A 27739-nucleotide genomic window follows, 5' to 3' on the forward strand; every position below is an offset into this window, starting at 1 on the left:
CCAGTCCCGCGGGCGGACACAAAGGTACCGTCGGGGCTGGCCCCGCGCGCCCCGCCCCCTGGCCGTCCGGCGCCCCGGCTCCCATTGGCTGGGAGCTTGTGGAGGCGGAGCCTCGGCGGGCCAGCCCCGCGGAACACGCCCCCTCCCCAGCGAGCCTCTTGCAGTCGGAGCCGAGCAGCCGGCGGAGCGGAGCGGGTCGCAGGTAGGGAGCTCTTCCGGGCCCCCCAGAAGGGGTGTGGCGGGGTGCCCACCCCGGGGCCCCAGGAGCCGCCGGGACGCGACCTCGGCCTCCTTGCGGCCGCGGCCCGCATTCAGGCCCCTCGTGCAGGGTCTTCCAGGCCGCCGGCAGGGGGCTCCGGGCTGGGTCTCTGGGCCCCCAGGAAATGCCCGGCCGCCGCGGCCTGTTTGGGGAAAGCAGGTTACTCATGCCCGGGAAGGGGCGGGTGTGGCAGCAGCGGGAGGGATTGGGGGCTGGCGTCGGGCAGCGCTCGCGGCGTGCAGTGAACGCCTCCCCCTCCTTCTCCTGTGGGCTGGAGCGTGGGTGGGGGACCCGCGGACCGGAGCGGGGCGCGGCACGGGGAGGGGGCGCCGACTCCCAGCCGGGCGGGGCGGGGAGGGCGGGGGGGGGGGGACCCCAGCCCTCCAGGCGGGGGCGGTCGGGGGGAGCCGCCCTGGCGCCGTGCGATTGGCCGCATCTAGGGGAGGAGGAGCCGCCGGCCGCTCGCGGAGCGTTTGCGCCCGGATGGGGGGCCTCTGGGCGGAGCAGAAGAACTTCACCCGCGCCCGCAGGCTCCCTGCCCGCAGGCCCCGCCGGCCGCCCGTTTGCAGGCCGGAAATACAACGTCGTATTTTGATTTTTTAAAAGGAAGCCCCCGGTCCCCACGTCTTCTCTGGGGTTGGGAGTGGATGTGTGTGTGGAGTGGGCGGATCGGGGATCAGCCGGTTCCACGCAGGGCCTCGGTTCCCCCTGGTGGAGCTGTCTCCAACTAGGAGGCCTCCCGGAGCCTCAGTCTCCCCACCTGTAGACCGGTGGTATAACTTCTCCCTCTCATAACGGGGTGCGAGAGAGTAGAAGGAGGAGGCTAACCCAGTCCCGGGAGAAATGTCGGCTACCGTCGTATTTTTTACTTGCTTTTGTGATATTTCTCTGTCCCTGTCTCCATTCTTGCTCCTCCTGCCCTTTCGTCACTCGGAAGCCATAGGGAACTTGTAAAAACCATCGGTTCAAATCACCCCCCTGGCTTGAAATCACGGGCTCATGGCCCTAATTGTCTAAGTCCCAAACTTGTCCACAGGACTTTCTGGTACCCACCACCGCGACCTTCCTACCCCAGGGCCTTTGCCCCTGCAAGTTCCCCTGCCAGGAATGAGCTCCCCGCCCCATTGTCTTGAAGTGATCATTTTAAGACTCAACGCAGAGCCCCCCTCCCCCCGCCCTCCGGCGGTTTTCGGCCAGGGCCCTCCCCATCTGCGCTCCTGCTCTCGGGGCGGCCTTGGTGACCGCGGGCTCTCAGTGCTCGCCTGTCTGCCCTCCCGCCCCCACCTCCCCCAAGTGGCGCCGGAGCCCCTCCAGGGCAAGAGCTGGGTCCTGTAGCGTCGTGGAGCTGAGCCAGACCCAGCGGGGCCCTGGGGGCCCTGGGGCACGGCTGAGGGTGCGTTCTCCTGGGAGGCGGACGGTCTTCCTTTGTCCCGTGGAGTGGCAGAGTCAGGGCTTTTCGTTTGTGTGCCATCAGCAGGGACTGGAATGGGAGGGATTATTCTAGGTCGCCCCATGCCTGACAGTTTCACCATTAGCGACTCAACTATTGTTGGCTGAGCCGTTTGTAGCTGGCACCGTCTGCGCCACGTTCGCGGGCCTGGGGTGCTGCATTACTCTCCCGTTTGACAAATAAAGAAACTGAGGCATGGAGCGGTGAGGTCTCTCGCCAGGGGTCACATAGGGGAGCAAAGAGTAGAGTCAGGCCGAGACTCGGGTCGGCAGCCTTAGCCGCTGGCTGGTGGGGTGGAGGCAAGGATGCCGTGTGGGAATACGTGACCTGGGGGTGATGGGGTTCTGGTTACGAGCTGGGGCGGGCCCGGGGGTGGGGGCGGGGCGCGGCGCTGGGGGACCTTCTCCGGGGTGGGGGGTGCTGGTCCTGCCGAGGCCGTCGGGGTGCTCCTGGGTGGGGCGGGCAATGCTGGAGGGGCCGCCGGTCCTTCGGGTTTCCGGCCTCTTCCCGGCACTCTGGGGCCCCCGGCGGGGGTGGGGGGCGGGGGGAGTGCGGGAGAGCAGTTCCCGGAGGGGCGCGGCCTGGAGGGGACTCCGGGGCCGCGTCTCTCCGCGGGCGGGCGGCACCCTCCGCCTTGTTTGTGTTTGTCTTTGCAGCCAGCTCTTTTGGCCCCGGGCGCTTGCTGGCGCTCCAGCAGAGGCCGTCCCTGCCCCCCCGGCCGCACTCCCCGCCCCTCCCCTACAGCTCCCCTTGCCTCCCCCGCCCCTCCCCTGCATCCCCTCCATCCTCTCCCTCCCCCGCGGGAGCTCTCTCTCCCGAACAATGGAAGGGAATGTGGCGGAGGCCAGCCTCAGGCCCCCTCCTGGGGCCTCTCTTGCTTCCTGGGACCCTTCTGTCGGGCCTCAGCCGAGCTGACCTGCCCCTCAGTTCCCCCACGTTGGGGCCCAGCTGGACTGGAGCTCTGGAGGGGAGTCCCCGGGTCTCAGCCTCAGTTTACAAAGGAGGAACCTGGGCTGACAAAGGAGTAACTGGCTGACTCATCTAGAACCTCACCCCTTTCCGCCCCCAGTTTCCCGTTCACCCACCTGGTTCCAGCCGGGGCCCTGCCACCCACTGGCTGTGAGGGTGGGCAGGTCGTCAGCCCCCCCAACTCTGGGGTTCCTGTGCCTTCTGTGGACCAGTGGCACCTGGCTCACCGGGAGCACTTTTGAATTCCAGAGTCTCGGGCCCCATCCTCGACCTTCAGAATCAGATTCTGCATTTTGTCCCCCTCCCCAGAGACTTGTGGGGACACTAAAGTGTGAGCACCTCTCTGTGCCTTAGTTTCCCCACCTGTAAAATGGGGATGATAAAAGCACCTCCCCCTGTTGTGCGGGGACGTGGGGACGCATCTACTCCGCCTGGCCCCAGTGCCCTGCCCCCTTCCTTTTGTGTGGACTAGTTCGGAGCCCTCCCCACGCGGCAGCAGTGGCCTGGCCCTGCAGCTGGGTGTCTGCCTCCCCCCAGCCAGAAACCCACACAAGGCTTTCCGGTGTAAGCTTGGTGTGGTCTGGCTTTGCCAAGAGCCACACAGAACGAAGCATGCCACTTGGACCCAGGTCTTGCTCCCCCACATCTCCACCTTCCTACCCTCAGATGTGTGAAAGCTACCAAGAATGGAGCCTTGGGAAATGAATTGCGAACTCCCTCTCACTAAAGTGTGAATGGTTGAAAACACTGCCAAGGCTCCACTCCCTGGACTAAGCACCCTGCTCTTTGGCTTAAGACTGACTCATCCTTGATGGGTTGCTGGGTTCTCAGGGCAAGAGGGCAGGAGGTGGGGGCTAATGTAGGGTTATCTGGAGCCCCCAGATACGTGAGGGGGTTGACGGGGGGCGGGTTGGGAAGGCCCGATTCTGGTGCCTGGCTGAACTCTGACAACCTAAGAGGAGGACCTGCCCGGCCTGTGGAAAATTCCCAGGCTATTTTGGGTTGAGGCCCCCTGCTCCACCCTTTCCTGGGATCTGGTTGGAGGCCTTGCTGACATACCCCTCCCTGAGGGCAGCCAGGGTGGGCGTGGCTTCCTGACTCCCCCAGCTCTAGACCCTGGGTCCCCCCTCCCCTGGCTGAGCATTGTTGAGGACCTGGGGCCGGAGCTGATGGGGGGGGGAGTGGGAGGGGAGCACCCCCCCAGACCACCTGCTTTGAAATGCAAACCCTCATTCCCGCCCCCCTCCCCTGCTTGCTTTTTCTCCATAACATTTTCACTGTCCCACATACTGTGGGTTTCACTAGTTTACTTACTAGCTGGGGGACCCAGGCAAGTTACTGGACACTTTGTGCCTCGGTTTTGCCATCAGTGAAATGGAGATGAATGAGCTGTGATGCGTCAAGTGCTGTGAGCACTTCCCGGTTGCAGCACACTCTTCTTGTCCTGGTGGTTGTGGGGCTCCAGTCCCTGAGCCCAAGCTCCCGTGGGCAGGAATTAGCTGTCCTGGTTTCCATTTCCTGTGCTAGTGGGGGGCCCAGTAACTGTTACTTGGAAAGGATGCAGCCTTCGTCTGTCCTCGTCCTCGGGTGCCCCGTTCCTCTGATGCCCTAAGTGGCCAGTGTGCTCGGGGAGTAGGGGGGCACGTGCGGCCCCCGCTGGTCCACTAGTGTGCACACACAGGCAGTGACATGCCCGTGTGTGTGTACACACATATACGTGTGCATATACACATATACACGTGCACACAGCACAGTGACTGTGACGTGCCTTGGCAGGAGGGACGCTGGTCCGAGTTTGCTGCAGGTCGGAGGCCCATCCCAGGTCTGAGCTTCGGGCACCTGTCTGCACCCTGCTTCTGCTGGGGGGAGTTGAGTGTGTGGGCTGCTCGCGAAGGGCGCTGGTCACAGAGCGCGGCCCTGCCTCCTCCCGCCCTGGGCTGTGCTGGGGGGTGTGGGGCCGGGCTTCGGGACCCCTCTCCCCATCTGTGCTTGGGGGGGCAGCAGCGGCTGCTGGGTTGGCTCCTGGGTGACTGGCTGCCCCCTCCCCCAGCTGTTTTCCTTACAGCTGGACTCTGACCCGACCTCCCCCACACAGAGTCCATTCACTGCTGGGCCCTGGGGGTGGGCTGGCTCCTGGCCAGGCCCCAGCTGCTCTCCTCCAGCTCAGATGGCCGGAGAGAGGCAGGCAGGGGGTGGTGAAGGCCCCGGGGTCTCCCCGCACCCCTCCATCCCGGTTTCTAACACTGCCAGGTGAGCGGGACGGTCCCCACCCCCGCTGGACCGTGCCAGCTGGAGCACACCGAGCGCACAGTGGCCGCCAGCCGATGCTCCTGGTTCTGGGGCTGGTTGAGAAGGGAGCCCTGCTCTGGGCGCCTGGGTGGGTCAGGAGGTTAAGCATCTGAGTCTTGATTTCGGCTTAGGTCATGATATCATGGTTTGTGGGTTCGAGCCCCGCATTGGGCTCTGTGCTGACCGCACAGAGCTTGCTTGGAATTCTCTCTTCCTCTTTCTCTGCCCCTCCCGTTCACGCTTTCCCTCTCTCTCTCAAAATGAAAATTAAAATTAAAACAAAACAAAACAAGAATTTAAGGAGAGAATCGTGCTCTGTGCCGGCCCCAGCTCTGGGCCCTAGGGACGTGGAGGGACCCTGTGCAGCCCTCAGGTTCCTTGCCCGCCAAGGCTGTGGGCTGCTCTTGGCATCTCTGAGGGTTGGGTGTATTTGGGGATTGGGGGATGCTGGGATGGAGAGAAAGGGGCCCCTAATTTGAGCCTGTTGCATTAATTCAGGGGGAGGTGGGTATGGTAAGGGGCATGGGACTGACAGATGGACAGATGGGTGTGAGGAGAGGAAGACGCACACGATGTTGTTGATCCCTGTAGTTCCTCAGCCGGCCCTCTCCCGGCTCTCTGTCCCTGGTGCCCACCACACTGCCCCCTTGCTGGCCTTCAGCCACACCTGGGTGGGCTCTTGCCAACCACAGGGCCTTTGCATAGGCTGTTCTGTCTGCCTGGAAGAGCCTCCCTCTCTTTTTGAAAGGTTGACTCTACTGTTCAGGACCCAGCTTTCCCCTCATTAGAGAATCATCTCCACCCTGGTACTCTGTCTCCCTGTGTATTTCTTACCAGCCCTTCTGGGAATCTGTAGCGATCTCATTCATGTGTCTATTTACCTGTTTATTCTCTGACTCCAGACTCAGGCCCTGTGTCTCTAGTGCCATGAACTAGGGCCTGACACTGATCACCTGTTTGTTGAATGACCTTATGATGGCATTTATAACAGTCCTAGCTGATAGGCCCTGCTCACTTGTTCTGGGTAGATAGCGTGCTGAGTGCTTAGCGTGTAGTATTTCATTTCAACTTCATGGCCGCGGTATGAGGTCAGATGTGCCTGACTCCAGAGGAGGAGAAGGAGACTGGACGGAAGAAGAGAGGGCTGTTCCCTCCCCCTGGTGTCCCATCTGCTGTCCTGGGAGGCCTGGGCAAGGTGCTCCCTTCTCTGGGTCAGCACCCTTCCCAGAACCCCAAGCGTTGGAACATTCCAGGACTCTATGACCTGTATTGGTGGGTGGTGCTGGAGCCCTGACCCCCCAGCCGAGCAGCCGGGGCCTGCATGAGGTGGGGGCTCCCCGGTCCTCCTTGGCGGCGGCTGCAGCTGAGAGAAGGGTCAGGAGGTAACTATGTCACTTCCTCCAGGCAGGCAGCCGGCCTTCTCCCTTCCCAGCCAGGCAGAACTAAGGCCAGACGGCTGTGTGGGGGACTGAGGAGAGACTCAGGGGGAGGGGGACAGGTTGGGGGGAGGAACCAGGCCTGTTCCTTGGGGGGTTTGGGTTGCGGGCAGAGGCAGCTCTGCTGGGTGATGTAGGTTGAAACCCCAGTGCTCTGGGGCCACTGAGTCCGTATAAATGAGGGAAGCAGGGGTGGCGAACGGGGGTTCGAGGTTGTCAGAGCTTCGAGTTTTGTTTTTCCAAGAGTAGTGGGAAGCCTGGGTTGAGATGTTTTCGGTGTGAAAACCCTGTGTGAGCCACATAAGCCCGTCGGCCCTGCTTCCGTCCCACCGTGGCGTGCCTGGGTGAAGTAGGAGTTCGGGGTTCCCCTGCCATCCCTGCCACGGGGCCCTGCTCTGTCTGGTTCGTGTCCTCTGCAGGTGCCGGGGGACGCCCAGTCAGCCGCCCCACTTTGCAGATGGGGAAATTGGTCCCAGAGAGTGGAAAGGACTTACCCAAGCTCCTCTGGCTCCTGAGCTTTGCTTTCTTTCCTGGTGACCTTGAGCCCAGGCCGAGGTAGCGCGGGTGCCTTGGCAGTCGGTCACGTGTTCAGTGCAACGGCCACGTCCTGCTCTTGGCAAAAGTGCCAGAGTCCGCTCCCCCCAGACCCCAGCCGGGTCTGATCCCACCTCTGATACATGTTAAGGGTCACCGAGGGAACTGGAGTTCCTGGCGGCCAGTGACCCAGGCAGGGTGCAAACTGACTGAGCGCCTGGTGGATATGGCTGTCTTGGCGATGGTCCTGCCACTGAGGGTCCCTCAGGCCCACTGTCCTAGATGCAAGCTTGTGACGGCCCCTGGGGGATCCAGACCTGGGGTCTCTGCCTCTCGGGTGTGTGTCCAGAGTTTCTCGGGGGAATGCTGTGTGCTCTGCCCTCTTTTACCTCCGCCTTCCGGAACCACAGTGCCTGGCTAAGTGCTTGACTTAGCAGGTCAAGGCTGTTGAGTAGCTGGAGTGTGACCTAGGTAGCTGGCAGTAAAGGATCCCTGCCCGCCTGCCCTGCCTCCCTCCCCACCCCCTTCCTTCCCTCCCTTTCACGAGTATTGACTAAGTGCCCTGAGTGTGCCGGGGTCTGTGCTGCCTCCCGGGGGCACAGAGGGGACTGATGGCATCCGTGATGTGGGGCGAGCAGGCATTTCCTGGCAGAGCGATGCCCGAGGGAGGCTGCGGCTGCCGCGGGAGCCGAGGAGGCACCTGACCCAGCTGGGGCGAGCCTGGCCTGCTGCCGGATAAGGTGACCTCCACGCCGAGTGAGCCTCGCGCCTGCATTGCGCAGCCGAGAATGTGGGTCTCCGATGGGAGACTGTCAGACACGGGGGTGGGCTGCATCCGGGGTCCCCCCTTGCAGGGCATGAGCCCCTGAGAGCCCTCGGTGTCTTCCTAGGTCAGCCATGTCATCTGAGCCACCTCCACCGCCACAGCCCCCAACACACCAGGCTTCGGTCGGGCTGCTGGACAGCCAGCGGGCCCGAGATCGGTCACCGTCCCCTCTCCGGGGCAACGTGGTCCCGAGCCCGCTGCCCACCCGCCGGACGAGGACCTTCTCGGCGTGAGTCTCAGGCTAGCCTCCTGCCCAGGGCCAGAGTCATTGTATCTGACCATCTCTGTGACTCAGTGTCCTGGTCTGTCACATGGGGAGACTTGGGTTGGGGTAAGGACTGGTGAGGCACCCTGTAAACTCTGGAGGACAATGCCCTAGGCCCCTTGAGCCTGTGGCAGGCTGGGGTTCATAACAAGTAGGAAATCACTGGGGTCTTAAATCAATGGGTTTTAACCACGCACAAGCCTCTTCCTTTGTGGGATCTTGACTTCCTCAGCTGCAAAATGGGGACAGCAGCAGGTTGGGGCACAGTGCTGCAAAGGACCTGCACAGTGCCTGGGAGCTGTAGATCTCAGGCCCAAGTTGTAGAGGCTGCTGCCGTCACTAATAGTCTTCAGAGGGATGCTCGGAGAGCTTTTAGTCTAACCCGCTTTTTGGATAGAGAAACTGAGGCCTGAGAAAATTTGCTGGGGTCATCAGAGAGTCGCTCTTATTAGAGTCTTTGTGAATGGCTCCCAGAGTTGTGCAGTGCACAACCTGCACAGCTGTACATAATGACCCTGGTTACTGTCCGGGGCACGGCTTTTAAGGGGGCACTGGGATGAGCTGGGTATGCCTCAGGAGAGTGGGTGGCTGTTCTGGAGGGCTGGTAGGGGCCCCCACTCACACTTTCCCCCCTCTTTCAGGACGGTGCGGGCTTCGCAAGGTCCTGTCTACAAAGGAGTCTGCAAATGCTTCTGTCGATCCAAGGGCCACGGCTTCATTACCCCGGCCGATGGTGGCCCCGACATCTTCCTGCACATTTCTGAGTGAGTCAGGGCTGGTTTGGGCGGTTTGGGGCTGGGCAAGGAGGCAGGGGGAGTGTGTGACTGACGGGCGCTGCGTGTGAGGGCGTGAGCCTCTGCCTGTGACCTGTGTGTGACTGTTCGGGGGTGGGGCGTGTGGGAGGCTGCAGGTGACAGTCTGCACGTGTATGTGACGGAGAGCGAGACAGAGGGAGAGAGGGAGAGACCGTTGAGAACCATGGGATGGGTCCGGTGGATGGGAGGGGTGTCACTGAGCTGCGGAGTGCGTGTGACCCAGAGTCTGACTTCCTGCCTGCCTTGGGGGAGCCACTCAGTGAGGCTGGGGGCTGCCCAGCCCCTCTGCTCCAGGAAGGAAGTTTGGAGCTGGACCCTTTCTCCTGCGACTTGCTCACTGACGTCCTTCCTTCCTGAGTGTCTGGAAACCCTTGGGAGGCTCAGGCGGGGCCCGCACGTCCGCAGCCTTGAGGCTGGAAGGCATCCAGCGGCCCGTGCTTCGCTCCCTCCCCCAGTCAGCCTTCAGCTATGTGGGGACCGAATCGGGCACCGCCTTGCCCCTGCCCCGTTCTTTGGCCTCTGCACCCCCAATCTTTTAGTCTGTGGCAGGCCGAGTCCTACGCCACACGGCAGACCGGGCAATATATAAACACCCCGTTTTTGGAGATAGGGTACCGTTGCAAATGTCTGTTGTGAGGGGAGAATTATCCCTCCTTTACCTCTTGCCCCCCCAAAGTCCTTACACGTCAGGCCTCGCACAGGCTCCCGGAGAGTACAGACAGCAGAATGGTGTTAAAGCCACGCATCTGATGGGTGCGTGAATGCGTATGTGGCTGTGAAAATGTGTCTTCATGTCGCCTCTTTCCGGAAGGGATCTGTAGTGGTTTACAAGGATATTCGCAGTGCACCATGAAAAATCAGTAAGGAAAACCGGGGGCGGGGGCGGGGGCGGGGGCGGGGGCGAGTCAGAGAGATGGACGTGCGGCATCCTGGTGGCCCGACCAAAGAGGGAAGCACCGTTGGCCACGTGCGCTTTCCCTCAAGGCAAGCCAGTTCCTGGATCTGAAGGGGATTTTCCTCTTGCTGGAGGTGTCCTCGGGGGGCATCAGCATGGGCACCTCACCAGGGTGGGTGAGATGGTGACTTGTGTCCCATAGGGAGTACGGTCACAGGGAGGGGACCCTCCTGGAACTTGCGTTCAGCACGGAAGGGACTTGCCTTCGGGCTTGCTGGGTGTCTGGGAAGCGGGAGGGCAGAGACGCACGCAGCTGGGGTTCCGGGGCTCCCCTGGGACCAGGGTGGCTCTCAACCGTGACGCTGACGGCCTTGTTCTCTCTCTGGCCCAGACCGGCTCTCCCTGCTCTTGTGTCCACAGGCCCGTGACACCCATGCGATGGACAGTATGAGCTCCTGCAGAGGCAGAGCTTGGTCTGGGCCTCAGCGTGCGGGGAGGCTGGGGGGACCTGGTCCCGCAGAGACACGGTGGCTCCCTGGTGGCAGGGCAGGAGGGGCAGGTGCTCTGAAAGCTCGGGCTGGGGTCCTGGGTGCGGCACGGAGCTGAGTGAGGCTTTTGTGGGCGCTGGGCACTGAACGCTGTCTCCCTGCCCCCACAGCGTGGAGGGGGAGTATGTCCCCGTGGAAGGCGACGAGGTCACCTATAAGATGTGCTCCATCCCCCCCAAGAACGAGAAGCTGCAGGCCGTGGAGGTGGTCATCACCCATCTGGCCCCGGGCACCAAGCACGAGACCTGGTCCGGCCACGTCGTCAGCTCCTAGGAGATGCCGGAAGCATCCCTTCTCCTGGGCTCGCGGGAGACTCTGGGGGGGAGGAGGAGGCAGAACCAAACTGCAGATGACGGTCTACCGCTTGAGATGGGGCTTCAGAGCGGGGAGCACGGTCCCTTTCAAGCATCTTCCGGAGGAAGGGGCGATGGGGACAGACACTGGCGTGCTCTCGGCCACCAGCACAGCCTCGGACCGTTCCAACAGCCTCTCACCATCTGAAAAGCATTAAAAGCATGGAAAAAGGAGGGGTGCCCGCTGGTGGCTGAGTGGATGGTCCAACCCCAGCCCCGGGGGTGGGTCAGGTGGGCGCTTCCCCAGCCCCCAGAGTCCTTGTGCCCCTGGGCTGGAGGCTCAGAATCCCCAGATCCAGCCCGCCCCAGGGGCTGACGGGAGGCCCTATGCGTTTCCCACCTGCGCCTACCCTCCTTGTGTCTGTGTTTGGCCCTCAGCAAAGCGGGATCTTTTCTCTTGGTCTGTTTGGTTTCTTCTAGGGGAGCTGGCCTCACCGGGCGGGGCGGGGGGCACGAGAGCGGGGGGGGGTCTTTGGTGCCTTTGCAGCGGGAAGAATCCCAACTGGGCGCCTGGGAAAAGAGTTTCCCCAGGAGCCCTGAGCCCTCCCCTCGGCCATGCCGTGCTCAGCTGAATCCTCTCTCCTCCTACCCTCAATTTAGCAGACAGTTCACAGCCGTGGTCGTTTAGGGGGTGGGTCGGGGTGGGGGTGGGAGAAGGGCGGGTCTTTGTTTAAAATCAGAGCTCGGTCCAGAACCCTCTGGAACAGAGTCGGTCGGTCGTGGTGGCTCGCTTCTCAACAGCCCGGTAAAGTCAAAACTTGGAGGAGAAAATGCCCCTTTGGTGGTGGGGTTTTCCTGAAAACTGGTGTTAAGAAAAGCTGAGGGTTTGTTTGTTTGTTTTCTTCTCTAATAACCAAGGCTTTTACCCAGGGCCAACCCTGTTTGCACTTGGCTGCCGACATTTCGAACCCTTGTAGATATTTTCCATACACAAGTCCTGAGGATTTTCTTTGCGGTGGCTTGCTTTGGCTCTAAGGGTGATGTAAAAATAGAAATAGCTGGGTGGGTGATAATGTTTTGAAATGTGTGGCTTCTGTGTACTCAAAGGTCCGTTTTGTCAGTTGCAGGGAAGTGAACCCTGAAAAGCTGGCTTGGAAGCAGACGGCAATGTTGCAAAGGAGGGAGGGCGGCCGATGGGTTGTGGAAGAGGCGAGGCCGAGTGCCTCGGTCTGTGGATGGATTTGTCTTTAAGCGTAGGAATGGCTTCCTTTGCAAGATAGAACTCTTTTGCTCATGACCGGTGGGAGCTGTCTGAAAATTGGCAAATAGCTTTTGGCTGTGTGCATGCGAACAGCCCGCTGCGGTCAGCGGTGGATCTGCCATTTCCTGGCCTGTCGTGCCCCTCGAAGGGTCCTCGGTCTGCTGCCTCTGCCTTCTGCTGGGTCCAGGGTGGCCCTTGCCCTCCAGCCTGTTTCCAGCAGGCCCCCTGGAGACACCACACTTCCTGAACCACTTCTGCCAAGAACCTTCCGGCTCCTAGAGGTCGAGAGCCTGCGTCTAAACCCCACCCCCGGGGGTGTCCCTGGTCTTGGCCTCGCCTTGGCGGTCGGGGCTCTTGGCGGACGCGTTCTCGTTCTTGATCGGACACAGAGTCTCCATTTACAAGAAGCTCTGGGAGGAGCCTGGTGCCGGTGCCGGTGACGAGCTGGGGTGGCGTCCGGGATTCCTTCCCTCTCTCCTCCCGCCCGCCACCTCTGTCTCAATAAAGTGTGTCCTGTGCAAGGCTGGGTGTTGTCCGTGAGGGTGGAGGCCGGCTTCTTGAAGCCAGCAGGTAAGGGCGTCTTCCCAAACGAGGCTGACCCCCCTGCTCCACCATCTGGCTTTTGTGGCTGCTGAATAGAGTGGGATCATCCCCTTTTCTGTAATCATCACATTCTCCAGCGTAGGGCGGCTTAGCAGCAGAGGGTGGCTTTGCGTAGCAAAATGCCACTGACTGCGTCAGCTGTGGCTAAATGTTGATGCATTTGGATGTCTCCCGCGTGAGCAGGAGCAGGGAGAGGCAGGGCCGGCGGACAAAGGTTAGTCGGGAAGCAGGAGGTGCGAAAGCCTGTGGTCTCCTTGTCCGGGAGCGCGGCGGGGAGATGCAGGGCCACGGGCGGAGGCTGGGCCGTTCTGGGTTGGACTTTGGGTCAGGCTGGGACGGTCTTGCCCGGCCAGCATCTCCAAAGGGCGGGTAGATCATTTTTATTAGTGCAGAAGTGGATGTTTTTACTGTGGTACTGATTTTCAAAGTGTACTGGGGAAACGTCCAGTCAGCCCCTTGAACCTGGGTAGGGAGAAGTTGAAGTAGGCATTTATTCACAACAAGGAGACGTGTCCCAGCGCCGCACTCGACATCGGACGGGGGTGCTGAGCCTGGAGAGGGTGCCCCAGTCCAGCTCCGAGTGAAGGGTTGAGCGGTGGTGGGAGGGAGCCCGGGGCCTGGCTGGGGGGGCAAGTGGCCCGGCAGGCCAAGGACAAGAGCGGTTAAGCAGGAGGAAGCAGCGGTTGGAGAGGAAGTGATTCAGGGCCTCCGCCGCTTTGCCCGAATCTGCAAGATGGGCCCAGCTCTGTCGTCCAGGGGCCGCCCGCCGGCTGGCTGGAGAGACCTCGCAGGGCGTCCTGCGGACCCCGAGACCCACGTTCCCTCCCTCGGGATGGAGAGCTGGCGCCTCCCTCCAGGGGAGGACGGCCTTCCTGGGGGTTCTCCCTCCAGTAGCCCCGGGTGTGCCCTCCTCGCGGCCGCTGAGTCCAGGGCCAACCTCTGCCTCCCTCCTGCTCAACACTCAGCTGTGATGTGGGTTTGTTCTGATGGTGTCCGTCCTGCCTGCTGAGGGACCCCCCTCCCCACCCTGCCCGGCCCCGGGGGGAGGCGGGGGGGACGACTAACAGTGCCTGCCCTGCAGGGTTCCTGGGGGCTAGTTCAGTTAGTAGTAGCTCGGCTGCAGGTACTTTAAGTCTCCCACAGAGGTAGGGCTGCACCCCACCTGACAGACGAGCAGACGAGCTGGGGTGAACTGGTCCTGAGTCCCCCGGCTGGTCTGTGGCACAGCCAGGGATTGAGTCCCGGCAGCGACGTGCACGCGTTGTTCTGCCTTATGTGTCCCCGTTGCATTGGGAGGGCAGGAGGCAGTGCAGAGGGAAGGCCTGGGAGGTGAAGGGCCCAGCCTGCCGGCCTCAGGGCACCTGGGCAGGACTCTCCAGTTAAAAAGGTTAGGACAAGTTTGAGTGAGACTCCATTGTCTCGCTTTGCTGTAGCAAGTTAAGGGACCTTCCAGGGAATCGTGGGTCCTTACCCCTGGGCAGGAAAGCTCATGCCGGCAGGCCTGGATGCGCGAAGCCCTGCCCCTGCAGAAACACCGGGAACCAGAGTGTCACAAGCGGTGGCTTTTGGATCTGCACGGGCTGGGCTTTCTTTCCTGAATCCGAGAGGATAACACAGCTAAGCGTTCACTTCGCCATTCGTGTGACAAAGGAAGAAAAAGTCATCAGAATGAGAAATAGGAAACAATAAAATCACTTTAATTTGCTTCTTTTCATTGTGAAAGGTCATTACAATATCATTTGCAAAATTCAACAAAAGGTGCCACGGGGTAGCTGTGTCCTGGGAACCACTGTGCCACGTCACCCTGTGTGGTCGTGCGGGCAGAATGCCCCCAACCGGACCGTGCGGAGACAGGCCTCGGGGGTCCCCAGCAGGCTTGGACGGAAGCCGCTTTGGTGGAGATGAAAGCACCTGGCGGGGGTGGGGGTGGGGGTGGGGGTGTGTGTGTGCAGACGCCCGGTCAGGTCTGCGGGCCCCGTGCAGAGGCCGTGCCGTGGACTGGAGTGGACTGAGGGTTTGTGGGTCCTGACACGTCCAGGTTCTAAAAGGTGACATGTGAACCGTTTCCCTGGAAGGGCCTGTTCCGCTGGGCCCTGGGGCTGCCTTCCACTTGAAGTCCGAAGCAGGGGTGAGGGTCACGGGCCCAACCACCGGGCTGTTCCCACCCCTCAGGTCACTGCGTGGGGGAGGCCGGAGGGGGCATGCAGGTTCATGAGATCTGCAGAGAAGCAGGCCGCTCGCGTTCCGGGAACCCTCCAGGCTCTTCTGTGATCCCTGAGAAAGTCGAGGTAAGGCCCCTGGGGAGCCTGCCGGGCACAGCAGGGAGAAGTAGGATGCCCGGGGCTGGTCTCTCTCAGCCCAGCCCGGGGCCTGCACGTGGGGGCAGGACCGCCTGTCCCTTCCCGTCCCCCTCGCACTGGAAAAGTCCGAGAAGCCGTGGGCTCCCCCGAGTGTAGTGAATCCGGGCTCCCCTGCGCCCCAGGCCAGCTGAGGTATGAGGCCCTTGGGGTCAGCGGTCACTTAGCGGCCACCATGGAGCCCTTAGTTCAACACCCCCCCTTCCCCTGCCACCCCTCCACCCCCAGGTGACCCCCGGGCAGGAGCTTCACTTCTGGGAGGTGATTTTCAACTTCAGTCCCGGGGTGGGACGGCTGTAAACATCCTGTCCTTTCCCACCACCAAATCCCCCTTGCGGTACTGACACCGGGGGTCCAGACAGTAACGCCTGGTACGTTTTGCACAAGACCATCGAGAGGGAGGGGCCGGGCACATCCGTTCTTTGTATCATCCTAGGATGATGGGCAAGTGTCCCCAGAAAACCGTAAGTACCATGATCGCATGGATGGGGGGTCTGAGTCTCGGGGTTGGGGGCGAAATCTGGTTGGCGGTGTTCCTTCAGGCCGTTCGTGACAAGTCTGGCTCCTTCCGGCATCGCCAGGACCGGGGGTACCCGAGGCCGGACCGTGTGGGGAGCCTGGCATGTGAGGGAGGCCTGTCGGCAGGACCCCTGCCCTCCCTCGGAGGAGGGGCACTAGGAGAACAGCTCTTCACAGATCCTGCGGGTGTCCTCGGGCGCTGTCACCGTGTAGCCCACGGTCCTCGGATCAGTGAAGATCTCGTGGTCGTTCCCGCCCTGCAAAGACAGGAAGGCAGATGTGGGCACCGCCGGGCGTGGGCTGCGGGAGAAACAAGGGACGGGCCTCCTTCACGGCGGTCCCCGGTTCCCGGGACAGGAACAGCATGAGCACCGTCACTGCCGAGAAGGGGTTCGTCACCTCCTCTTGAACTGCAGTCTAGCTTGGAACGTGTAATTATGCCTTTGAAAGGAATCGCGATGCTCCGGGGCAGATGTGAGGCTTATTTTTCTGTAAAGCAAGCACGGGTGACAGCACGCCGTCTGCCGTCCTTTGCCCGGACCGTGCCTGAGCTGTCCTCGCAGGTCACAAGGACACACAGCCCACAGCGGTGCTGCCTTTAGAACTTGGGACCACGTGGACACGCCCGTCTCCGAGCCTGCAGCAGCCACAGGTGACAACTGAGCACTGGGCGGCACGTGGCCGGGGCGACGGGGGAACTCAGTTCATGTGACTTCGATCCGTTTAAACTTCAACAGTGCCTGTGGCTGGAGCGAGAGCCAGGCCCGGGTGCAGATCCCGGCTGCACTGCTGACTGGGGGTGCCGTGTGGCCTGGCCCTGCCACCCCCCCCGTCTGCTGGAATGGTGGGGAGTGGGGGCGGTCACCAGGTCAGCAGCTGCCTGGGGCTCCTGCGGCCCTAGGCGTCCACGTGTTGCTTCGCCTGGGGCGCCACTAGGAGCTGAGGGCAAGGCTAGGGGGCCCCGTGCTGTGGGTCGCCCCCTCCCCCACTGCTTCCCTCCCCCCACCCCCCCCATAGTCCAGCCGCTCCCACCCTCCCTGAGCTGCAGGAAAGCCCCTGCTTTTGTTCTCCTGCAAGTTCCTCCATTTTCCTCATGACATTGGACAGTCTACAAAACCTAGGAAAATCACTTAGTTTATAATCTGATGAAAACAAGTGGAGAGAAAAAAGGGCTTTTTCTCATAAAGACTGTACAGGAGAATCTGACCTCCCTTTAAAGGACTGACGGACACCGAGGTCACCCCTGCGCTCGTTTCCCCCAGGCTGCAGGAGGGGCTGCTGCCGGGGCCCAAAGCGCGCCAGGCAGAAGCGGCACGTGAGGAGGCCCCGGGGCCACGTTAGGGACTGTCCTTGCCCAGTGCCGATGGGGGGACCTGCCGGGGTCTTGCGCCCGCCTTGCCAACCCGGGTGCCGTCAAGGGGTCCGGATCGCTCAGATGGCTGACCTCACAGCAGCATGGGCTACTCCAGCAAGTCCACGCGAGACCGCTTGGTGGAATTCTTAGCATTAAAGTCAGTCCCGTTCTCCTCAGGACCAGCACGGTAGGTAAAGACCAGCGTGAAGAAGCTGACACAGTACAGATTCGGGCGCCATCCAGAAAAACCAACTATCTACCTGGGACACGCTCGCTCTCTTGTCGCTCACTCACGTGAGAGGAGTCCCTGTTCACACTTGAGCCCAACAAGCCTGGGGAGCAACTAGACCCGTCGCCTTCGCAGCTGGGGCCGGGAGGGGACAGGAGACGGAGCCTGTAGGGCAGAGAAGAGAGGGGAAGGGAACCTGGGTGACAAGGGAGGCCCCCGTGAGCATCGGCCTGAAGGAAGGGAGGGGACGAGCCATGTCTGGGAAGGCGGCTCCGTGGCCTGTGGCCCACCCGGGGGGTGGAGGTGAGGAGTCGGGATTTTCTGTGAAGCCACCCGGAAAGCGGCAACCTGGGGACACGATCGGGTCACCTTCCAGATTCTCCTGCCAGAGAACGGATGGGAGAGGAGGGCGCAGAAGAGGAAGCACAGCAGGCGGGAGGCCACACAGCCAGGGTTCGCGGGCGGACGCCACTGCCTGGGGGAGCAGCCGCTGGAGCCCGGAGGGTTTGCTGCTGCCACGTCGGTCCCTCCTCAGAGACCACATCCACGCGGGGCAGTACGTGCACTTGACAGATGGCTAATGTGGCGACTCTCCAGGGGCCCTGCCGGTGGGGGAGGGAGACGTCTGTGGAGTGGAAGGACGGGCCCTGCTGCTGCGTAAGTAGCCCGATGGGACCAGGTCCAGAGTCACAACACCACGGGAGCACGCCGGCCCTCCCTGCCACCTCGGCTCAGCGAAGCCGGCAGGAGCGTCCACGCGCCAACACCAAGCTCCGGACTTCAATGCCTCTCCTGCAGGGGACCTGGCGGCCTCTTCTGTGACTCGAGGTATGAGGGGGTGGGGGGGTCCTCCCTGGGGGCAGCACAGAGCTTGCAAACCTGTCAGAGGGAAGTCAGGAGAAGCAGAAGTGGAACACTGAGCTAGTGTGCTAGAATTGCTACAATTCTTCTAGGATCAGGCTCAGGGCCCCTGGGTGGCTCAGTGGGTTTAGAGACCAACTTCAGCTCAGGTCACGATCTCATGATTCGTGAGTTCGAGCCCCACGTCTGGCTCTGCAGTGACAGTGTGGAGCCGCTTGGGATTCTCTCTCTGCTCCTCCCCCATGGACACGTTCTTCTCAAAGTAAACAGAAAAACTTAAATCGAAACAGGCTCCAGAGGAGTGGAAACCCCAAGCGGGGATCCGTACTGGCACTACAGGCCTTCCTGCTGAGGAGGCCCAGCCTCTCCCGGGGCTCCAGGACCAGACCAGTTTCTGAAAGAAGACAAAGGAACAAAGCAGGAAGGGATGAAAAGACAGTGTCACCTGACAGCCCGAAAGAGAGGCCACAGCTGAGTGCAAACAGCCCATTAGTACTTAAATCCCTCCAGGGCCAAGGTTGGAGGATGATACAGAAAGGCAGAAGGCAGTGCCTGCCCCGTTCCGTCCAAGTCTGGTCTCCAAGCCACCCAGCCCCATTTCTGCACACGCTGTGGACCGTCGTGGTGAACCCCGATTATCCTGACGTTGCAGCTGAAGAAGGGAATGGATCAAGAACGTCCAAGGCGGCGGGCCCAACTCTGTAGGAAGCGGGGCGGAGCCGGCTGGACCTCCCCGGGGTCTCTGCTGTGAAGGCCCATCGGTGGTGGCGACAGACCGGACCCTGCTGCACATCAGTTTAACAAGCACGGATCAGATTTCTAGGTCCCATGGGTACAGAGGCCAGCGCGACAAAGGCTCTGCTCTAAGAGACCTGGGGCAGCAGCGCTCCCTGGCTGGGGTGACTTCATCAATACCTCCTTGCTGCGGGAGCTTCATCAATACCTCCAGGGCCACTGGGCCACAGCACGGGAAGCCAGACGGATGCGAGTGCACGCTACCTGACCGGTATGAGGCTGCTTTCTCATGGGGTAATGATTAGAGGGGATAGAAACAGTCACAGCGGTCAGATCTATTTGAAAAAACATGTGCCCTTAGATAACTGTACTCATGTTTCCTACAAGAGTTAACAGTTATGCTTAAAAGGAGGAAAAAAAAAAGCCTGGCCCCGTGGTCACGATGTTTTGAAAACCGGAGATTCCCATGTACTTCCAGGTTGTGATCCGGCGGGGTAGAATCTGGTGACTAACCACAGCCTGGGGTGTAGGGGAAAGTGGGCTCGCTGTCCTGCCCATGCCCCCAGGGTGACCCTCAGGGTCTTCGGGTCCACCCCCTCACCCACAAAATGGGGCTGAGACTTGTGTGACAGGGCTGGGCACAAAAGGGCATGCGGGAGACTTGGCCTTTGCAGACATCAGTGACTGTATCGGGGGACACACTTGAGGGGCCTGGAACCTTGTCCCCCTCAACAGAAGAGCCAGTGCAGGGGCTGCTGCTCCTTCAGGGCTCATCCAACCAGGGGCTGTGTCCCCAGGGGCAACAGGACCACAGATTCTGGTGTCCAGAAGGCAGGCAGGTGAGCAGGGACCCCAACAAATGCTTGCAGTTGTGGTGCCCCTGCCCAATGTCCTGCTTCCTGTCTTCCCATAGGAAAGCTGGTGCCACCTCTGTATCTGGGTAGAGAACCCATAACCCGGTCCCCCTTCCTTCATCAGACTTCAGGGAGCAGTGGTTTTCCTGGGGCCCCTCTGGGCGCGAGGGACTCCCCTCCCCATGCTAACCCACGCCTGCCTGAGACCTCGATCTCAGATCTCACACTGAAACATGAGAGCAGTAGGGCAGGTCTATGCACAGGACACAACCTGTGCCTTCACCAGCCCTCTGGCATCTGGAGAGCACTGGACATGCCAGGCATGGTGAGGACGCCCAGGCCACGGCCAAAGTCCACTGTCATGGCAATCCCGTCTGAAGCCGGACCGGGAACTCGAGGTTCGCTGGTTCACAGGCGTCGCCCACCCTGCAGGCCCCCATCTCTTCGAGCAACCTCATGCCAGGTGAGCGCTTGGTTGGCTGCCTCCCCTGCTGGGAGAGACACAGTCGGGCTACCTGTCCTGTGCCGGCCCTGGGGTAGCCACCCTCCCCTCGAGGACCTCCCTTTCCTCTCACTGCGTCAGAGGAACCGCATCCCAGGGGGCTGACGGGCACGGTGGCTCATGGACACCCAGAGACGTGTGTGGTCACTGTGCGGGCAGCAGGGGCCAGATTTGGGCCTTTTGGGTTTCAAAGCCCCGCTGCCTCGTCCCACCGCACTGCGGGGCCTTCTTTTAAGCTTAGGGGCACATTTTCCTTTTTAACGTTTGTGGAAAATGGAGTGTTGCACGATTTAATAGCATTTTGGAGGCAGTGTGGGAGGGTGATGAGAGAGGCTTTTGGAAGCCACTAGGCTGCTGACCCTGTGCCCGTCCCTGCCAGACTGCCCAGGGACTGGAGGAGATAACATCCAAGTGCCCGGCTCAGCGTCTGACACTGAGAAAGTGCTTTAGAAAGTAAAGATTTGTTTTTTTCCTTTTCTCAGTTTGGTGTTTTAAAGCTTTATTTTTCAACAGCCCATTCACGTAGTTCAAAATTTAAAACCAGCTCACTGTCACAGTGGTAAGATCTCTCTCATCCCTGTTCCCACCCCTCAGGAGGTCTGTAATCTGCGTTTTTGGGTGTCTTTTGACATTCCCTTTATATACTCACAAGCAAGTGTGGAGACATTATTACCCCCTTGAGACAAAACTATTACTTGCATTGTTTTATACTTTACTGGGCTCAGCTGAGAAAAAAATCCCAGCGATGGGTCTACATCCGCTATTTCCACAGCTGTAGGGCGTTCTGCTGTGTGGACGGACCACCGTGTACTTGGGGTCAGTCCCCTCCTGCAGGTGGGCAGGGTTCTTCCCCATCCTGCCGCTGTGTGTCTGCCCTTCCCACGTACAGGAGCGGACAGACGACTCCATCACCTGCATGGATCTGCCCAGCTATAAAGTCGTCAAGTTTTTCGTGCTCCAGCTGCCCCGAAGCCAGGAAGTGATAAGCCAGCACGAGCTGTCTCCCTGGGAGTTCGGGAAGGCTGGGCGGTGCTCAGCAGCACAACCCCCTGAGGAAGCCTCACAGAGGGCTGTGGGGTAGGTCTCTCTGGGCCCCGGCCATCCCGTTCCCTGCAGCAGACCATGGCACGCCAGGCTGCACTCGCAGCTGAGTTTTAACAGACCCTGGTTTTTGGGGCTGATGGGCAGGAGGGAGGGCTCCCCAGGACTGTCAACATTTGGACAAGCAAAGGCCGACGTCGCATTTCCTCCCCTGCTCTCTGGGGTTGCTCCAAGCAGGGCAGGTGGGGAGGGGGGCTTCGTGTGACACCAGATCCCATCAGATGGCGGTGGCTGCTAGACAGGCCTCTGAGCCTGTGGGGCTTGGCAGGGGAACAGCACCTGACCCCAGAGCTGTCCGTGAAAAGCCGTTTCCCTAGAAGCCAGCAAAAACACTTGCCTGGATGCAGAGAAAGAAAGCAGCTTTCCAAATGACTGTCACGAGACACAGAATAGGAGAAGAAATTGAGAGCTAGTATTTGGATTGTTCTGTGCCTAAAGTTCCAAGAGCTGATGTGCTGTGTTGAAAGGTTTAGATGGCCGAACTGCTAATGTCCATTTCCAGGGAATCACTGACTGCGTCAGAGGGCAGACAATGGAGCAAGAACGTCCCCACGGCGTTGGCTACGTCGGCCCCCACGGCCCCAGTGTGTGTGCTGAGGAAAGGGCAAATGAACTATGTCTCCCTGGTAGAAGGTCACACAGCCCCTGAAAACTCCACTTCAAGGAACATTCATGGACGCGGGGAAATAAAATATGCACCGAGAACAAAAGCAGAAAATTGAACCATGAGCATGCAGACTCCAGCTCTGGGATCATATTCTTGCAAAGAGGAAAGATGGGTCAGCTGTGGTCACAGGTGACTTAGATTTTCTTCTTTCCTCAGACTTTTTCTTCATTTTAAAAAAAATTTTTTTTTAAATGTTTTTTATTTTTTATTTTTGAGAGAGAGATACAGAATCAAAGCAGGCTCTAAGCTGTCAGCACAGAGCCTGACATGGGGCTCGAGCTCACAGACTGCGACCTGAGCCAAAGTTGGAAGCTCAACTGAGCCACCCAAACACCCCTAATTATTATTATTTTTTTAATGTTCATTCACTTTTGAGAGAGAGAGAGAATGTGAGTGTGGGAGGGGAGAAAGAGAGAGGGAGACACAGAATCTGAAGCAGGCTCCAGCCTCTGAGCTGTCAGCACAGAGCCCGACACGGGGTTCAAACAGAGACAAACCGCGAGTTCATGACCTGTGCCGAAGTCAGACAGTTAATGGACTGAGCCACCCAGGCACCCACCCTATCTATCTACCTACCTACCTTTCCTTCTTCCTTCCTTCCTCTCTCTCTTCCTTTTCTTTTTTCTTTTTCTAGTTTATTCATTTATTTTGGGAGAGAGAAACAGCACGTGCACAAGGAGGGGAGGGGCACAGAGAGGGAGAAAGAGAATCCCAAACAGGTTCCTTGCTGTCAGCGAGAAGCCCGATGAGGGGCTTGATCCCACAAACCGTGAGATCACATCCCGAGCCTAAATCAAGGGTCAGACTCAACCCACTGAGCTTCCCAGGTGTTCCCTCACACTTTTTCTAATGCTCTACGATAACGGTATATTAATTAAGAAGTGAGGGCACAAAAACAGATGCTCAGATCAATGGAACAGAATAGAGAACCCAGAAATGGACCCACAAACGTATGGCCAACTAATCTTTGACAAAGCAGGAAAGAATATCCAATGGAATAAAGACAGTCTCTTCAGCAAGTGGTGCTGGGAAAACTGGACAGAGACATGCAGAAGAATGAACCTGGACCACTTTCTTACACCAGACACAAAAATAAACTCAAAATGGATGAAAGACCTAAATGTAAGACAGGAAGTCATCAAAATCCTTGAGGAGAAAGCAGGCAACAACCTCTTTGACCTTGGCCGCAGCAACTTCTCACCCAACACGTCTCCAGAGGCAAGGGAAACAAAAGCAAAAATGAACTGTTGGAACTTCATCAAAATAAAAAAAGCTTCTGCACAGCAAAGGAAACAATCAGCAAAACTAAAAGGCAACCAACGGAATGGGGGAAGATATTTTGCAAATGACATATCAGATAAAGGGTTGGTATCCAAAATCTATAAAGAAGTTATCAAACTCAACACCCAAAAAACAAAGAATCCAGTGAAGAAATGGGCAAAAGACGTGAATAGACATTTCTCCAAAGAAGATATCCAGATGGCCAACTGACACATGAAAAAATACTCCACATCACTCATCACCCGGGAAATACAAATCAAAAACCACAATGAGATCACCTTACACCTGTCAGAATGGCTCACATTAACAACTCAGGCAACAACAGATGTTGTCGAGGATGCGGAGAAAGAGGATCTCTTTTGCATTGTTGGTGGGAATGCAAACTGGTGCAGCCGCTCTGGAAAACAGCATGGAGGTTCCTGAAAACATTAAAAACAGAACTACCCTATGACCCAGCAATTGTGCTACTAGGTATTTATCCAAGGGATACAGGTGTGCTGTTTCAAAGGGGCACGTGCACCCCCATGTTTATAGCAGCACTTTCAACAACAGCCGAAATATGGGAATAGCCCGAATGTCCATCGATGGATGAATGGATAAAGAAGATGTGGGGTGTGTGTGTGTGTGTATAAAATGGAGTATTACTCGGCAATCAAAAAGAATGAAATCTTGCCATTTGCCACTATGTGGATGGAACGGGGGGGGGGGGGTATTATGCTAAGCGAAATTAGTCAGAGACAGACAAATATATGACTTCACTCATATGAAGAATTTAAGATAGAAAAGAGATGAGCATAAAAGGAAGGAAGCAAAAATAATGTAACAGGGAAGGAGACAAAACATAAGAGCCTCTTAAATAAAGAGAACAAACAGTTGCTGGAGGGGCTGTGGGAGGGGGGATGGGCTAAATGGGTAAAGGGCACTAAGGAATCTACTCCTGAAATCACTTTTGAACTCTATGATAACTTGGGTGTAAATTTAAAAAAGAATCGAGGGGGGGAAAATAACTCTGTAAATAGTATCCACCTTTAAAAAGTAGATGAGATTAAAAACCAAGCAAGCACAACTGAGGTGTGGTAGCACAGCAGCTCAACAGAACAGAAAATGAAGGTTCCCCGAAGAAGGCACGCTCCCGGTTATCTCAAGACCTGGGTTCCATTCAGCAAAGTCCCGATGCCTCGGATGGCCACGCCCACAGCACAAGCATCACTGCTAATGAGAACCTGTCCGAACGGCTCTCTTCCTGGGGTGCACGGAGTGGCACCGAGCTGCACAGCTGCAGAGGCCCCCGGCCCCCCCTCAGATCCTACGTGCAGTTTCGCGAGCCTGCTTTTTCCGAACACGTCAAAGTCAGAGACTTTTTTCCAAAGCTTACGTCCAAAGCACGTCACCAAAAGAAGTCATGAGCCACGCCTCTCTGTCCCTAAGAACCGGGCTAGAGGGCACAGCTGCCGACAAGCAGCGCCATGTGGTTTGGGACCAGGACAGCGTCTTGCACAACCTGCACCCTGACGGAGGGGCAGCTCGTTGGACCGGAAAGCCCACAGGCCTAAACAGCAGGAGGTTTGTTCTGGTGCCACTGGCTCGGTCGTTAGCCGTGTGACACTCTGAGTCCCACTTTTATCATTTAGAAAGATGGACGCGAGACCGTGCTGCCCAGAAGCACACTGGAAAACTGTATGTGGGGGCCTTGCTGAAAAGGCAGGAGGTCCATCCCAGAAAAACCTCAGCAGAGCAGCGAGTGTTCTGGACCTGGGACCACAGGGATAAAACCTCCACATATGCAGCATCTGTGAGGCACTGGCTGGGTGCAGGATGGCCACAGAGCCCGAAACAGGACCTCTGGTATCAGGCAAGGGGACTCCCATAACCGGGCGGCACAGGGACGCAGACGGGCACAGAGCAGGACAGGGGTTGAAAGGGAGGTGTCCATAGAGGGGCCTGGGGCTGGGGAGTGAACGGCCGGTGCTGAGCCTTCTCTTGGGGCCTCTACACCTCTCTGACCTCCTCGAGGCCCACCTGTCCTGCTGCCACTGTGGCTCTGGGGAAACCCTCCTCCATGCTGCTCCTGCTGGTGGTGGCCTTTGACTGCTCTCGGTCCTGATTTAGATTCAGTCCGGACCCGGGATTTCCCATAGCCCCGGGTGGCTCCCCAAAACCTCTGTGATGCCCAGCTCTAAACCATCCCTGGCGCTATTTCTTGAATTTCAGACGCATGAGAGTCCCTGTCTTCCTACCATTTAGGATTCCTGCCCCCAACTCATAACGCACGTCCCTGGCAGGAAAATGCAGTGGAAAAATGACAAAGCCCAGGGCTTTGAAATGCACAAAGGATTGGACAGTGGCTCTGGGGCAGGTGTTCTGGAAGGCATGTGAAACGAGCAGTACTGAACTCAAAACCACTCAATTTCTGCCTCCATCGAGGCGTCCCGTGTCCGAGCACAAAGGGGAGGGCGGTTAATCACACCCCTCACGTAGGACAGAAGTCGTCACCGGGTGTGAGCTGGATGAGCGTGGAAGGCGGAGGAGAGAAAGAAGCCTGTGTGTGCATGTGCCCTTTTGCAGCCCAAACCGGACGGTCGAACTCCAAAAAACACTTCGGTACTTACCGGCATGGTTTTGTCTCCGAAGAAATAGATGGTCTTATAGCCGTCTTTTTCCACATGTCCCAGGCAGTACCTCTTGTCCCATCCATCAGGAAAGACGTCAATGCTGATCTGGCCTCCTGTAGGGCCAGAAACACAAAAGCTAAAGGTAGAAAGGAGGCTAAGGGCCCGGCCCTGAAAAGAACGTGCTGTTTACTCAGCGGCAACTGGACGGCCAAGGTTGATTTTTACCACCCTTGTTTGCTACTTAGGGACAGGTTCTAGATCATGCGACATGTTGTTTTCCCAACATGCTTTCACCTAAAATCTACAAGCGAGACAAAATGCCAGCTCAGAACAAGGCACACATCTGTGTTCAAGTGCTTCGCCAAGCGTGTGGGTCTGAATGAAGCAAGCTGGCGAAAGAACCGGTAACAGCTTAATTCAGCTTTTAACTCGAGCTTTAACAGGCGCTCGCTCTCGGTGGACAGTGCCCAGAAGCAGACGGCGTGTAGATCATCTTGCAGGAGAAAGGAAAAGCACGTGGAAGGGGATTGCAGGCAGTGTTGAGGGCAACGAAAGCCCCGTCAGACCTTTGTCAGGGAGACGAACAGCTCACACCTCAAGGATATTTAAAAAACCTACCCCTTCATCTATCAGACATAATCCCTTTGCAATTCCAGTTTTCCAAAAGCTGTACCCCTACAAGAGGTGGTAAAATGAGGGGGCTTTAAGTAATGACTCACGAGTGCCAGCAAATCGTTTCCTTAGAGCCTCTGACGGGCGCATCCTACCAAAACCCAAGGCCAAGACACCAGCGCCACAGGCAGAACTCTGTATCAGACACCAGAAACGCTCGCACACCAGTTTGCCCGTGTAGATAAAACCTGTGTGAGCTCAGACAAGTCCCGTTTCCTTCCAGGTCCTGGGTTTCTTGATTTGTAAAACCAACCCTACTGATTGCCAAGGTTCCCTGATACTCAAATATTACTATATTCCAGAATCTACCCAGCCTCGCTCTATTTCGGGCCAAGGGGAGGGTCCGGCCAGGTGAGAATTCATAACCAAACCCAGCAGCCCGGGCAAGCCGCCATGAGGGCTGATCACACAGGAGCCGTTTTCTCCTTGTCGAAGGACCGCTCCCGAAATCCTCCCACATGCCTTCAAACTGGGCACAGTCTTATTTTAAGAGCACGCTGGCCCACGGCAATCCCACAGGAAACATTACCCGCTCCTGAAGCCCGTCCGCATGCATGATACCTATAGAGAACGTGATGCCTTTTCCTGCAAACTCCTTCCGCAGATCTGCTACGAACTTCTGTCTTATGTTTTCTTTCTGAGAAAAACGGAGATACCGATTATCGTAGTGCAGTTTAGAAGGCACCCTTTAGCCGCTGGCCACGCGGCTGCACATCAGTCCAGGCGGGGTCAGGGGGACTCACCTTATCGAGTTCGTGAAACTCCATGCGTTCTTCTTGGCTGCAGCTTCTTCCAATGGGGGACACGTTTAACATCCCATTTCGGAACTCAATGAAAGTGCCTCTAGAGAAGACAGGGCCAGACATACGTTATACTTGGGCAATGTTATAGATGGAAGAACGGGTGAGGAATTCCAGAAGGCAGAGGCTGGTGTGATCAACATTTCACAGGCTGTGCTTAGCCACACAGCAGGGCCACCAAGCCCTGAGGTGTGGCCAATCCCAGCTGAGATTAGATTTCAAAGATGGAGAATGTCACCATCGTTGGAAATATTTTATCCTGAGTATATGTTAAAATGACTATGTTCTAGATATACTGAGTTAAGTAAAACATGATTAAAATTAATTTCACTTGTTCCTTTTTTTTTTAAAGTGGCTACAGAAAACTTAAAATTGCACATGTGACTCATGTGATTTCTGTTGGACAGTGAATTTCACCGTCAATAAAGAGCTATGAAAATGATTACCATCTCTCAAGTCCCCCAAGGAGTCTGGAAATTCATGTATCAGATACCTTTGCTACCGACCTGTTGAACCCACTGATCTGACCAAGCAAACCTATGGGAAAAGGCTCTGAGAACTGCTCAGTGAGCCTCAGTGATCGCTAAGGAAACACAGGTCACCCGTGGCGAACTGCTATTAAATGGTTGTTTAGTAACTTTAGTTACTTTGAATAAAGATGTTTAAAAAACCCCATTTTCCCCCCACCATGTTTCCAATTTCCATCTCAAGATAGTTTCTTAGAAAATCAAATACTCATGAGCTTTTATATT

At 58.0% G+C, this 27739-nt stretch overlaps 2 protein-coding genes and 1 long non-coding RNA gene across 10 annotated transcripts in view; 2 read left to right on the forward strand and 1 right to left on the reverse strand.

Moving 5' to 3' along the window:
• Positions 1-102: 102 nt before the first annotated feature.
• On the forward strand, positions 103-10592 carry CARHSP1 (calcium regulated heat stable protein 1). Of its 3 annotated transcripts, none has more exons than XM_060648458.3 (4): positions 103-202; positions 7828-7992; positions 8670-8792; positions 10397-10592. In XM_060648458.3, exons 2-4 carry the CDS (start codon positions 7835-7837, stop codon positions 10557-10559), a joined length of 444 nt encoding a protein of 147 aa, XP_060504441.2. In that variant the 5' UTR covers positions 103-202; positions 7828-7834; the 3' UTR covers positions 10560-10592. The 3 variants fall into 3 exon arrangements, with proteins under 3 accessions (XP_060504441.2, XP_060504440.2, XP_060504442.2); XM_060648457.3 differs by lacking the exon at positions 103-202 and adding an exon at positions 4810-4928; XM_060648459.3 differs by lacking the exon at positions 103-202 and adding an exon at positions 6246-6349.
• Positions 10593-14119: 3527 nt separating this feature from the next.
• PMM2 (phosphomannomutase 2) overlaps positions 14120-27739 on the reverse strand; it is a 30280-nt gene continuing 16660 nt past the window's right edge. Inside the window, exons 5-8 of one of the 2 annotated variants that reach the window (XM_060648452.3) lie at positions 26931-27030; positions 26717-26824; positions 25513-25628; positions 14120-15576 (exon numbers count right to left, since the gene is read on the reverse strand). In XM_060648452.3, the coding sequence (XP_060504435.2) occupies positions 15522-15576; positions 25513-25628; positions 26717-26824; positions 26931-27030 (379 nt within the window). In that variant the 3' untranslated portion in view covers positions 14120-15521. The remainder of the gene's footprint in view (positions 15577-25512; positions 25629-26716; positions 26825-26930; positions 27031-27739) is intronic. The other variant, XM_060648451.3, reaches the window with a different exon arrangement.
• Positions 15584-27662, forward strand: LOC132689045 (uncharacterized). 5 transcript variants are annotated; one of them, XR_013552890.2, is made up of 4 exons: positions 15584-17730; positions 18274-19815; positions 20627-21751; positions 27340-27662. It is a non-coding gene; the product is annotated as an uncharacterized LOC132689045 (long non-coding RNA). The 5 variants fall into 5 exon arrangements; XR_013552892.2 differs by having other exon boundaries at positions 20627-20931; XR_014136361.1 differs by lacking the exon at positions 27340-27662 and having other exon boundaries at positions 15584-15971; positions 16851-17730; positions 20627-22248.

This window comes from Panthera onca, chromosome E3 (assembly GCF_046562875.1).
Source record: "Panthera onca isolate mPanOnc1 chromosome E3, mPanOnc1 haplotype 2, whole genome shotgun sequence".
NCBI lineage: Eukaryota > Metazoa > Chordata > Mammalia > Carnivora > Felidae > Panthera > Panthera onca.